We start from the raw sequence: 14,011 nt of genomic DNA on the forward strand, positions 1-14,011 counted from the left end.
GTAGTAGTAGTAGTAAAGGGGCGGCCTCAGCCTGGCAATTAGGCCACAAGTGGGCCCTTTTTGCCTACCCCGCCGTCCCATCACCTGACCACTCTCTGCCTCTGACCCTCCTCGAACCTACCCGACGCCCTAATGAACGCCAGGATTTTGGTCCATGGAAGGTCTCTCACCTCAGCCCCTTGCAGCTCTTCAGCACCAAAGACTTTATGTCTTATTCTCCCAAAGGCTGCACACTGTCCCAGAAGGTGGACAGGGGTGTCCTCCCCTTCGCCACATTTCGGGCATAGAGGGTCCTCCTCAATTCCTATTAAGCTTAAATGCCTCCTAAGTCTGCAGTGGCCTGTCAGAACCCCCACCATTTGGTTTAGGGCTCTTCGACTGAGGCTCAGCAGCCATCTTGTCTTGGATTTGCTAGGTCCATGTATAAAACTATGGGCCTGCCTGCATCCTCTATTTCTCCTCCAATCCAGACCTAAAGTTTGATAGGCCCACTTATTGAGGGCCCCATTAATGCTGCCTCGTGTGATACCTAAGATTGGTTCAACTTGTTTAAGTATTAGTGATGATTTTTGAAATGTGCGATTTTCTGGAACAACGATGCAACGTAAAACTGAAGAAAACGTTCACAGAAACGTTTCAACTTTTAGAACAAGCTTACGGATATGTTGCTCTGGGTCATATGTGATGTTACGAATGGTTTTCACGATTTAAAAGTGATCGACTTCAACTGATGAAAGAAAGTCAAAGATCTGGTGTATACAAATCGCCGATTGACTTAGAGAAATTGAAGTTAGTATCTCAATTGGGTCATGCCATGAAATTTGAAATGAAAAATTGAAGATGTATCGAGTTGCTGCAAAATTTGTTCCTCGTTTGATGACGGAAGAACAGAAAGAACATCACGTGGGCGTTTGTCATTCATTCAAAGGATCATAACGGGAGACTAACGCTGGGTTTACTGCTACGACATTGAGACAAAAGTTCAATCATCGCAATGCATTGGCAAAGAATCTACACGCCCCAAGAAAGCACGTCAATCTCGATCCAATGTCAAAGTGATGCTCGCTGTTTCTTTGCACTTTAATGGAACTGTGCACTTTGAATTCTTGCCTCAAGGTGAAACAGTGAACCATGATGGTACACATGGTTTTATGACGATTACTTGAAAAAATCCGCAAGAAGAGACCAGAGTTGTGGCGAGACACGGTTCTTGCAATGCGCCCGCTCAATCAGCTTTGTCAATTCGTCAGTTTTGTGTCAAAAATCAAATCATCCTTCTTACTCACCAGATCTGGTTCCATGTGATTTTTTCTTATTTCCGAATTTAAAATCAGTGTCGACGTGTCAAAGACGNCCCATTAATGCTGCCTCGTGTGATACCTAAGATTGGTTCAACTTGTTTAAGTATTAGTGATGATTTTTGAAATGTGCGATTTTCTGGAACAACGATGCAACGTAAAACTGAAGAAAACGTTCACAGAAACGTTTCAACTTTTAGAACAAGCTTACGGATATGTTGCTCTGGGTCATATGTGATGTTACGAATGGTTTTCACGATTTAAAAGTGATCGACTTCAACTGATGAAAGAAAGTCAAAGATCTGGTGTATACAAATCTCCGATTGACTTAGAGAAATTGAAGTTAGTATCTCAATTGGGTCATGCCATGAAATTTGAAATGAAAAATTGAAGATGTATCGAGTTGCTGCAAAATTTGTTCCTCGTTTGATGACGGAAGAACAGAAAGAACATCACGTGGACGTTTGTCATTCATTCAAAGGATCATAACGGGAGACTAACGCTGGGTTTACTGCTACGACATTGAGACAAAAGTTCAATCATCGCAATGCATTGGCAAAGAATCTACACGCCCCAAGAAAGCACGTCAATCTCGATCCAATGTCAAAGTGATGCTCGCTGTTTCTTTGCACTTTAATGGAACTGTGCACTTTGAATTCTTGCCTCAAGGTGAAACAGTGAACCATGATGGTACACATGGTTTTATGACGATTACTTGAAAAAATCCGCAAGAAGAGACCAGAGTTGTGGCGAGACACGGTTCTTGCAATGCGCCCGCTCAATCAGCTTTGTCAATTCGTCAGTTTTGTGTCAAAAATCAAATCATCCTCCTTACTCACCAGATCTGGTTCCATGTGATTTTTTCTTATTTCCGAATTTAAAATCAGTGTCGGCGTGTCAAAGACGCCTCTTTCAGACTATCGATGACATCAAAGCAAATTCGTCACAGACTTTAAAGGCCATTTCAAATTAAGCTATCTAGGACTAGGAAATTGAAAAAACCGCTGGGAGAAGTCTGTGATTAGGGGAAAGAAATACTTTAAAGGAGACAAGGACCAATAATGTATAAAATTAATAAAGCTTAAAAAATAAAGTTCTGTTATTTTCTGGACAGACCTCGTATTTCAAATGTAATTGATCAGCATCTAGAGAGTATGAATTTTACACCAGTTTGAAAGGACTATAACCGTGCATACCACAACACATTAATGAACAAATTATTATAGATATCTTTTACTTACCTATATTCTGGTATCGGAGAACATTGACTTTATTTGAGTTTTTTTTAGAAAAAAAAAATGAATTTTTTTATTTAGTATCTTTAAAACAAAGTAAAAAATAATTGACGTTATTTGAATCTGAACTAGTTGGAATGTTTTTTTTTAATCTTACTTGATACTTTTCGATAAACAAATTGATAATTATCTAACCAAATCATTCTAAATTTAAAAAAACGCACTAAGATAGTCAAAATGACAAAAAGATACTAAGAAATGAAAACAATAAGGACTTAATTCGCACTTAGTTTTTCAAAATATGTTATTTATTTTTTCTCTGTTTACACTTAATCAAGACTGTTTATAATCCTCAATTTAATTTATTATTCAAGTTCCAATCCTACCGTTGCCACCAATGTAATAAAAATGGTGATATTAATTAGTCACTTTGAGAATACATGACCATAACATCTCATAGTCATGTAATAAACAAAAATTAATGGTAGATATACCGGGTGTTACAATTCATATCGGGTGCTCAGACTATTAGCTTTGTACTTATTATTCTTATAGTTTTAGAGAGATAGACAGAATGTAATGTCTAAATCGCAACGAGAGTTCATTTTCATAAGATCCCTATGACGTTTTTTTCAGAAAAAGGGAACAAAGTTTATTTCTAATTTGTCTCGCCAACATGACCACACATTGTCTGAGTTGATAGTTTTTTAAGAATATTTTTTTTTCGAATTTATTTGAATTACCTTAATACCTTTATAATAAGGTTAATACGTTCTTAATAATAAAAAATATATATTTTTTAAATTTGAATGTCATGTTGAACAACCGTCTTATTCTTTTACGTTCTGCCAACCTCTAAATTTCAGAACACCCTTTAAATGTACATTTTTTAAAATGACAGAGTTTTGAAAAGTTGACGTAATTCTTTGTTGCTCTAGTTTAATACGTCCCATTCAAAAATGCATATTATAAAATAAAACGTGTTTTTGGAAAATTAATCAACACAGTTGCTTTCAACTTATGTGTATGTCTATTTTAAATTCCTTAGATGTATGGTATTATCTTATCGCTAGGAATTCTATATAGTACTTACTCAGCTACTGTTGTGGGAAATTATATTTACCTATGCTGAAGAATTCACCTCGTGAAATGTTTCACTTCCAAAACATTTTCTTTGTTGACAGTATATAGATGTTATTTCCTTCAATAGTGACGTGAAATAATTGAAAAGGAATTACCTACGTACAAAAAAAAGTTGCAAGTAACTGCTGAAGTTATAAAGTACTGTGAATCACGACATCTCAGTTTCAGCTAAGCGAACCGGATACAAGAATTTATTTACCCTAAGCCGTAGACTATTTAAGAAATACATATGCGGAGCGTACCTTGTGCTAAATATAGTACTAATCTCTATACGTGCAATGAGCAGTAACAGACGTCTTTATTTTCCGTCTGTCATCAACTTCAACCTAAACATTTCATTACATGTGCAATAATTGCCTTGTTTTGTCGACCTGAGTTCCAATTTTGGTATGGCGAGCATGTTCTGAGATCACTAGGAGAGAAAAAAGACGTAACAGTTGACGTTACTGCAGACGTCGGCAAAGCTACCTGAAAATACTACACTAAACTCATTGTCAGCAAAAAAAATGAGGGAAAGGAAAACCTGTCTAAATGTTATTTCTAGGCTCAATAAAAGAGGATTTAGCAAGTTTGACAGTCAATCAAGGAAATAGAAATTATTTAAACTGTATTTTGATCATTTCTTGTCATGTATCTAACAAATACAGGTTTGGAACAAGTGGACCGTAAAAAAATAAAAATAAAAAGAATCCTGGCTCAGTTCATTTACTTCAGATAGACTCAACTATACGTTTCGGATTTCTGTGTGGCCTCTTATTAGCAAAATCTGTTCGTTCCCGAATTCACGCCTCGAGACATGTTATTCAGACCGGCAATTCAACTGAACCAATTTATAAAACATTCGGTAGCAGTTTAAAAATAATATTAGTTATTGCGCCACAATTTATTGCGTTGACCTTTCAGTTTCGTAAGATATTTGTTGAAGCATGACCTTCGACTGGCAGGGGTATTGTATGAAAACATACAATTTAATAATAACACCTTTTACGGTATTGCCCGATAATCACACCGTAATTTATTGTTGTTCAAACATGGCTCAACCGGTGATCAAAACAAAGAAGTAACACAGCCTTTTACAACCGGGAAAGTAATCGTTGTGACTATTGCTTCCAAGATGGGTACAAAGACGGGAACAAATGTGACGCAATACAAATGATACTTTAAAGATTTTTCGTACAGTTTCATAATAAATAAATATATAGAATATTTCCAAATGTTCCAATAGTCGACAATGTGAAACTGGATCGTGAGTCGTACTTCTAGACAAGAAGTAAAAGTTAAGTGTCGCCATCTAGTTTCTCATCCTTAAGTAGGTTTTTCAATCTATTGACAAGAAACATATATTTCATTATTTGCTCCCACAATTTTTACTTTATTTTAAAGATATTAAGGTAATTCAAACAAATTATATATACAGTATGTCAAATTAAGTCGGCACCAAATGGGATACTTTTTTTATTACTGATTTTATGAAAAAAGTTATTCTTGACAAAACGTTCTGCATGGCCTAAAACCCAAAGTGAAATAATCAGATTTCAATTTTTTGCAGTCGTATACGAGGTTTGTCGAAAAATGTAAATTTTTGCTCAAGAGTAAAGTACCTACCTTTATTTTTTACAATACCTATCGACAATCGTTATTTAGAAAAGTTGATCCTAATAGAAATCTACGGTAAGTTATCCAATATTATCCATCTATTAAAAAACCGATTTTGTTATTTTTACAAACTCTTCTCTGTAATAGCATTGATAATTTACGTCTAGAGATCGACATTAAATCTGTGATGCACTAACAAACCAATTAATTTAATACAATAAATGTTTTATGTTATATGAAAAATTAAATTATAATTTATATGTTTATTTCCTACTACATTTATACCCAAAAATTATTAAAGATTGTTTCTAATGGTAGATGCGATAATATTGTAAATTTAGACGAGGGAGGACGCGTAGCTGGTCTTTTTTTCGATTTAACACGCGCCATTGATTGCTTAGACAAGCCATTCATTAAAAGTAAATTGTACAACATTGGGTTCAGATATTTTTAGACTTGATAATCCAATTTTTACCTAACAGATCTATGCATGTTAAAATTAAGGAGGCCTTGTCTGTGAATCAAAGTGTCACTCTGGGTGTTCCTCAGGGATCGGTGCTGGGACCGATAAGTTTTCTTTTATTTATAAATGACTTGCCTATTTATATGAATTCTGCTGCTATAACGCTATTCGCTGACGACACATCTGTTATGGCTTTAGCTCCGACCCATGAGGAACTCGTTAGAGTTTGTGAGAGCTGTATTACCAGTTTTGACAAATGGTGTAAATCAAATAGCCTTATCTTGAATATTAATAAGACGAAAATAATTTATTTCCATAATAAACCTGTCGCAGACAACAAAATTGTATTTAAATTTTGATAACATCATTTTGGAATCATCCGAAAGTACCAACTTTCTGGGTGTTCATCATATATATATGTATTATGTGGAACATTGAATAGATCATATTGTGCTATATAGTATAGTATATAACCATTTATCTGTCATGTCATTTTATGGGGTTGTACTGCTAATAGTTACAGGGTCTTCCTAGCGCAGAAGCGTATAATTAGAAGTAAATTTAATATGAAGTCTCGTCAGACCTGTCGGAAGATTTTTATTGAAAACGGAATCTTAATTTTCCCGTATCTATATTTTTAAAGTGTTATTGCACGTCAAGGAGAATATTTGTAACTTTACAAATAATTCTTCTCTACCGGAAATTGTAACCTGTTTTGTATCCCTAAACATAAAACTAAAAAATTTGAACTGTCAGTGAACTATATCAAGGAATAAAATTTTATAATAAATATAATATGGAAAATATTTATTAGTGAAGATAGGAAAGCCAAAGTTTCTTTGACATATTGTCTAATTTTTTTTTCTTCGTATTTTATATGAAAAGTTAGTTTAAGTTTTCTATTAAAAATCGTACATATTTATTTTTTCTTTCAGTTTTTTCTCAGTAAAAATCCATTAATTACATGGTATACACAGTAAACTGTGTCACTGTTTAAAATATATGTAAAATCACTATAAAATCCACCTAAACAAGTCTACTTGCAATTGTTATTAGCACAAAGAATCCTAATCCTATTATGTAATTGTACTTAATGATATATTTCTCATTACATTGTTATCGATTTTCAATTGGATTTTAGGATATTTTGTATATTTCCACATTTCTTCACTTATTAATATTTTTTACACTTCCTTTTTAAGAGTAAGGCACCCCAAACATAGTCGACACTTCAGTTTGATAAATGATTGAAAATAGTTATTTAAATATTCCAAATTTTATAGAAATATACTTTGACTATTGCCAATTATATACCTATATCTTATCTTTTATATAATCTTTTTACTTTTATGGAAATACCATTACTTTTTTGTTGTAAATGCGCTTCATGAACCGTTATCTGACACTGCAGTCAGATGTCAGAACAAAGGTGATGTTTTGCAGATAACAAATATTTAATCGACCGCTATATAATTTCATAATTAATACAGCTATCGATGGTTTTTCTACTTATCTTATCAGTACATTTCAGCATCGACTTATTCCACGAATATGTTACTATTTTATCTTATTTACTCGTTGATACCAGCGACAAATTCAAAGCGCTAAATGCGCTGCATTGTACGTTATTTCTTCACATATGTGGTTTTAAATATGTATATCTAACACCGAACTGTTTGTTCCAGGAGGAAAAAACCGCAAGGAGGTGCCACCGCGACATAAACAGTGCCCACAATGGAGTCGGTAATCGTGCCAAATGAAAATAGGAGTCTGGCAACAGAAAAAGGGAACAACGACAGTGAGTGTAACAAGAGTGAGATAAACTTGAACGGCCAAATTGAAAAAGAAGTAAGTGAAACTAAAGTGTTTACAACTGTGACGCAAATTCAAGTAACGGAGGTAACTGTGAACCCGAAGGACCTAGACACCGATATAGTTATCCTTAGGAAGGATCCCACGACGAGAAGGAACCTTATCAATAAATCCGCTTACGCCAAGCTACACCGCACTCTATCGCCTGATAGGAACAACACCATAGACTCTTTAAAGGAAAAATACGAGTCCAAGCCTGATCTAATCGACGTTAAAAGTAATCCGAAAGAAGCCAGTGCAACGGAGGAAAACAAGTCACCACGTACTCCTACAAAGCTGGACGAGGAAACTGTTCAGTCGCTGAAAGACAAGTACTCACCCGCTAGGTTCGGGTATCCCAAGATCGCCCCGAAACCTTCCAAACTACCGCTTGCTAAACCCAGAAGTGCAGTGAAAAGCCAAATCATTCTCCCTTCAACGAAACCCTCGGATAAAGAAAAAGCGAGGTACAGTCTCAATGTAGACAAGAAATCCAAATCCAAAGATGAGAACTCCAATGAATTGCACAGGAAGAACAGTTCCAGCTCCGGTGAGTTCGTAACCATTATAACAAGGTCAGAGTCAGAAGGTAGCGTAGATAAAATGGAAAAGGAACTCAACTTGTTTACGATGGATACGAAACCTAAAGACAAAAAACGCGCCAACAGCTTTAGAAAAATATTCTCCGGCAAGATATTCGGAAAGGATAAGAAAAAAAAAGGAGACGAGAAAGACAAAAACAAACTCCAGTCAAAGCAGAATGTGGCCGATGTTCAGAATATTCAGAACGAAACCAATTCGTTCAACAGACAAACGAACTATAGACACACCGTTGGAGGTAATAGCAGCATCAAGCCAAAAGAGACGAGACCTACTATTAGATCCGAAAGCGACGCGTATTCCAACCAGCAAAACCGATATATCACAAAAGAAATGGAGGACAGATACGCCCAAATGCACGTAAACCAATTCAATCATATCAAAAATGCCTTTGAACACACAAATTCTGTTCCGGCAGTGCAACCAGCTGAGGGCTACGTCCGAATGGACAAACCTTTAGTGAAGAACAACCCGGGACCTACTAACTATATGAATTTACCTAACGTTAGGAAATATATCGACACCAGTTCCTCAGCCAGCACCTTAGAGTCGGAAAGATCAAACAGCCAAAACGAAGTTGCCCAAATTAACCGCGAGATAGAACGCAGGAACGAACTGGAAGCTAGAAATGATAATTTCAACAGCCTTAAATCCGTCAGATTCGAAGGCAGTAAGGATAATACTAGAGACACCCCTCCTCGAGCACAAGAACTGCGGCAAGACGTTCGACTGGTAAATCCCAAGGCATTAATTCCTATAACATCCGAAAGACCTTTACCAAATCCCTATCAGAACAGCAACAGTTCCACCCTGGATAAACCAAGACCCAGCCCGCAGTTGAACCCAGTGGAAAACCTAGACCGAACAAACCAAACTCGACCTCACCTTGAAGAAACTTACGGGATTGTTTTTGACAGCCTTGTAAGAAACAAATCACCGCAGCAACCTTCAGCGAAAATCAATGAATTAAAGAACGATCAAAAACCCCCAAGATCTCCGTCTGTCGAACCTAGTAAACTTAAATTACCCCCTAACAGAGAAATTATTCCGCTGTCGCCTAGGGTAAAGTCACCCATACCCCATGATAACATAAGTGCAGAAAAAATTATAGCGACAGAGTTACTGAAGCCTTTAAAGTCACCCACACTTACAAGAAAGAGTAACACAAGACTAGCAAGTCCCAGTCATCAAAAACTTGAGATTGATATCGACTATCCTGATAACATTAGTAACGAACGACACGAAAATCGAACGATCGAAAAGAGCAAACCTCCTTTGCTTACAAAACCGCCGATATCGAAAATTCCTTTCCGAAGATCTCCAGAAGCGTCCAGCTCTAGTGCTAACAGCTTAACGAGGCAAAGCACCAGTCAAAATTCACTAGCATTTGACATTAAACGGCTGAGTCAATCATCACCAACTTCAGAAAATCTAGAAAACACTTACGCCAGATATAGAAGAAGCCAGGCATCACCACTAGCATCACCACTAGCGGAAAATCAGGAGAGGATCATTACCAACGCCATGGTACATGTAAATTCTAACGTGAGGTCACCAACTCCAGTTAATTTAATGAACAGTAGACCATTGTCTCCAGTGACGCCAAGTATTCGATCCTCCACGCCAGTCGACTTCAGATCTTCCCCGACTGCAAAGACTTCCCCCCAAAAGGAAGAAATGCGGAGAAGCGTGGAAGCGTTCTACTGGAAAGAACTAAAAAAGTTGAAGGACCAAGAGAACTACGAGATGTACCTTTACCAAATGCAAATGATGCCTTATGGATACGCTGAGGATCCCATCACTGTTCGCAGATCTAGAAGCCTGTCACCTACAACACACAGGAATAGTAGGAGAAGCCTCAGTTTACCACGCGACACCAGACAGACTAATGTCAAAGACGTTCCAGAAATGTATGGCAGGATACAACCTGCGCCAATACCTGAGGGTAGAGCTGTGGTACACCAACAGGTACCACAGAGAAACGTCATTTACGGGCAACTCCAATACCAACCCAATTTCAGGCGTAATGCTCCGGAAAGGAGAACCATAGACAGCACTCCTAGAAGTTATGAGAACTATAACAACACTTACAGGCCGATCTTCAAACGAGGGAGTTTATCGACTCCAGTTAAAGAACAGGACGAAGTCCAGAATAAGAAAGTGAGTTTTTCTGGTTCAAACCCGCAAAACGTACAGGTTTGGCCTACGAGGAACGGCTTCACCCAGAGTCCGCCTCAGAGGAGAGTAGATAACAACAATCGACTGAGCACTGTAGAGGACGATGTGTTTTTGCCCACCACTCCTCGAACACCAATCAGATACGACGGGAATGACATTTATGGGTATATTAACAAGCCGATACGATACGAATATGCTCCGAACCCAAACGAAGTTGTATATTACACGAGACAGAACATGGAAGTGCAAAATTCCGAGCCTACATACGATAGAAATCCAAACGTAAGATACACTGTGAACTATCCCCAGGATGAGAACCCCTACGGCCAACACGTAGATGCTAAGCCTCCTTACAGAATGACTCGTCATGGATCCATACAACTCCAGGAACCTTTGTACGACCAAAGGCAAATGGTTTCTAGGCGAAGGTCGTTTGAAAATGGGCAAGTAAGGCCTGTTCAGGAATCCCAGTACATAAACAGACAACCAAATTCTCAAGTGAATGCTACAATCGGTATCCGAAGGGAGATAATTTTAAACGACGAGATCTTCGGGCAATTCGGGGGATACGTCCAACCGAACGACGAAAGGTACCTCCAGAACAGACAAAACGCGATTTACTCCTCCAAACAAAGCGTGGCGGAGCCCCTATATGGAAGAACCGGACAGAAGCAGGTGACCGTCAGTAACAAAGTGTGCGATATTTACGGGCAGATCCACGACACCGACAGCTCAGCACTCAGCACTCCCACCCAAGTCAGGAGAACCGGGGTGATAATGGGACAGTTGCAGAGCAACCCTGGTTCACCCCAAGTGACTCGACAGACCCAGTCGGGGCTGACCAACGAGCAGTTTGCTCGCAACACGAGGCTGACCGCGAGCGCGAACGACATGTACAGAAGGTACCAGAACGTCGATCCACGGTACAGGAGCGACGTGGTGTACGACGGTGTGCGATACCAGCAGCAGCAGAAACAACAAGAAATCGCGGCGCCCACTAGACCCCTTCCCCCTGTCCCTACCAAGAAGGGGCTGATGCGCAACAGCTCGGGAAAGTCTGACACGGACAGTGACGTGAGTGAAATACAGAGATTGAATAGCGGTGCCAAAAACAAAAAACGCAGCTTTTTTGGTAAGTGAGCCAAATGGTAGCTTTTGGGTATTTGAGGAAGAAAATATTGCAGGCAATATGTGTTTAAATAACCGTAGGGTATGCTACGCACAGTATGACTTAGGCACTTCAAATACTTATCTAAAATAATGGAAAATAAAAGGAAATGAAGCATATTTGCGCAAGTCGAGGGGTACCATATAATTCGTATTTGTCATTTCTTTTACTATTTTAACATGGCTGTGAAAATTTTATCAAAATTATATTAATGTTAAATTAAGTGAAACAGCTTTACTTTTATAGCAATTGTGAGGCTTTACTATGAATAACTTTCGATGTTTTAATATCCATAGTAGTAATTCATATTATATACAGGGTGTATCTCCCGTAAATACAGGGGGTGATAGTACGACAAAAAATAAGAATTTTTTGTCTTATGAACTATATGTCTCTCTCCTCTTGTTTTCGAGATACAGAGTGACACAATAAAATTTCATAAAAATATTTCGCACCGTTTGGAAATTTTCGTAAAAATTCTACTTAAAAAATTTAAATTATGTCGCTCTGTATCTCGAAAATAAGAGGAGATAGACATATAGTTTGTAAGACGAAACATTTTTATTTTTTGTCGTACTATCACACCCTGAATTTACGGGAGGTCTTTCTGAAACACCCTGTGAGGTGGGAAATGCTGGAACCATCCAGAAACTTGAGTTAAAAGGTTTTCCTATACACTATTCATATTTTCAAAGTTTTTTTTTTGTAAAACCTTTGAAGATACGAAAAAAAAACGTAATAATATTTTTTTATTGAAAAAATATTATGAACGTGGATTTCAACGTAAACTTTACTGTCTTTAAAGTACCATACCAATGTAATTAAAATTGCATAGTGATTTATTTTTAATAATAAATTTCATTTATCAAAAAATATATACAAAGTGTACATTGTTTTTAAAATATTTATTATAAAGAGTTACACACGAACTATTTATTTATTTATTATTGTAATTTCTTCCTCAAATCTCAAAATCTCGAATTGAAGCTGCTATTATAGGTTATAAGTTTTATATTTGTTAAAAGTATTAATTTTATGTATGCTTCTTGTTATTCTATGTGAAAATTGTTTTTACACAACAAATTGCTGTACTCTGCAAGTGCTGATTTTGTATTTACTGGAGCCAAATAATAAATTGTTATAAAAGAAATTTTCGCTTTTTTCTACCTTACCTACCTAAATAGCTTTTCAATTCCAGATTTTGTTGTAATAAATAAATATAAGTTAAACATAAATTAGCTACAGTGGGTGGAAGGGAACTGAAACCAAAGAGAAAGTTAAAAGTCTCCTTAAAAGTAAAAATTATGAAATAATTTATTGTCTGTTATTTTTTTAATGACCCGTTAAATATAGATCAAAAACCAAAATACAGATTTTGCCCTTTTAAAGTGTTTTAAAATAACAGAAAGGGTTCATACTGTCTACTGTAATTGTGAACAGTAAGGAATATTTTAAATATGATGTAGGAATTATTCAAGAATGTTTTTAGGACGAATTTTTACCAGGTAAGTATCAAAATATCTATAAAATTAAATTGTAAAATAGAAAATTAATACCCAAAAGAAACTAGCAAAAATTTAAAAATTGTGGTTAGAAGATATTTTTAAAATGTCTACACTGAGTATACGATTTATTTGGGAGAAATACAACTTATCAGAGCCAATAAAATCAGTTATTTGAATAGAATTTTTTTAATATAATTTGAATATTAAATATTTATTTCTTGAATCACTATTAAATAAATTTTCTGTTTATTTCTTTTTCAAGGGAACTTCAGATTTTAGTAACAGCAACTTATACAGGATGTTAGCGAAGGTAGTGTGAAATACTGAAGATGAGGATTCGTTACCAATTGAACCAAAATTTGCCACAAAGTATAGCCGCTTTCGAAATATTCGGAATTTTTTATTTCAACACATTTCTTGTAGGTTTTTACTAAACAGCAATTATCAGTTTAAATAAATTCGTAAAAATATATTCAAATTTGTATGCGCAGAAACGATAAGTATACAAGCTTGTCAGTTCAAAGTGTGGCTGTGGCTATAACCTATAAAGCATGTGTCATATATTACATTAATGTCATTGCTATTTACTGGCATTGCTGTGTACCTAGTGACAAATACTTAATTTTAAAAACTTTCCTATTAAATACTCTGTCTATCCATCCATAACACAAAGCAAAAACAATTAAAACAACGGGATTTCAAGGTTGTCGTTTTTTGTTCTACCTTTACACTTTAGAATAACTTCCCACTATCTTTGTAAGAACAAAAAAATTGACAAAAATTAAACATTAATCGTACTTTGTTGTATACCATACTATTTCCCTAATACCTATGCACAGGGTGTGAAAGAAATACTTAAGTGCCAAAATCTTAATTAATTTAAAAAGAAATAGTTTTTGAGATAATTTATAGTTGTATTTTAAATTTTTTGTTGGAACATAAATCAAAACGGTTAGTTGATTGAATAAACAAAA

General features: G+C 36.1%; 1 protein-coding gene across 6 annotated transcripts in view; it reads left to right on the forward strand.

Annotated features, from left to right (window-relative positions):
• Positions 1 to 11,912, forward strand: part of LOC108907304 — a 98,337-nt gene extending 86,425 nt beyond the window's left edge. For 5 of the 6 annotated variants that reach the window (XM_018710927.2, XM_018710931.2, XM_018710930.2 and 2 more), the window contains exon 2: positions 7,421 to 11,912. In XM_018710927.2, coding sequence (XP_018566443.1) covers positions 7,470 to 11,504 — 4,035 coding nt within the window. In that variant the 5' untranslated portion in view covers positions 7,421 to 7,469 and the 3' untranslated portion in view covers positions 11,505 to 11,912. Of the gene's footprint in view, positions 1 to 7,281; positions 7,356 to 7,420 lie in introns of those variants that run through there. The other variant, XM_018710929.1, reaches the window with a different exon arrangement.
• The last annotated feature ends 2,099 nt before the right edge of the window (positions 11,913 to 14,011 follow it).

This window comes from Anoplophora glabripennis, unplaced genomic scaffold (genome assembly GCF_000390285.2).
Source record: "Anoplophora glabripennis isolate ALB-LARVAE unplaced genomic scaffold, Agla_2.0 scaffold222, whole genome shotgun sequence".
Lineage (NCBI taxonomy): Eukaryota > Metazoa > Arthropoda > Insecta > Coleoptera > Cerambycidae > Anoplophora > Anoplophora glabripennis.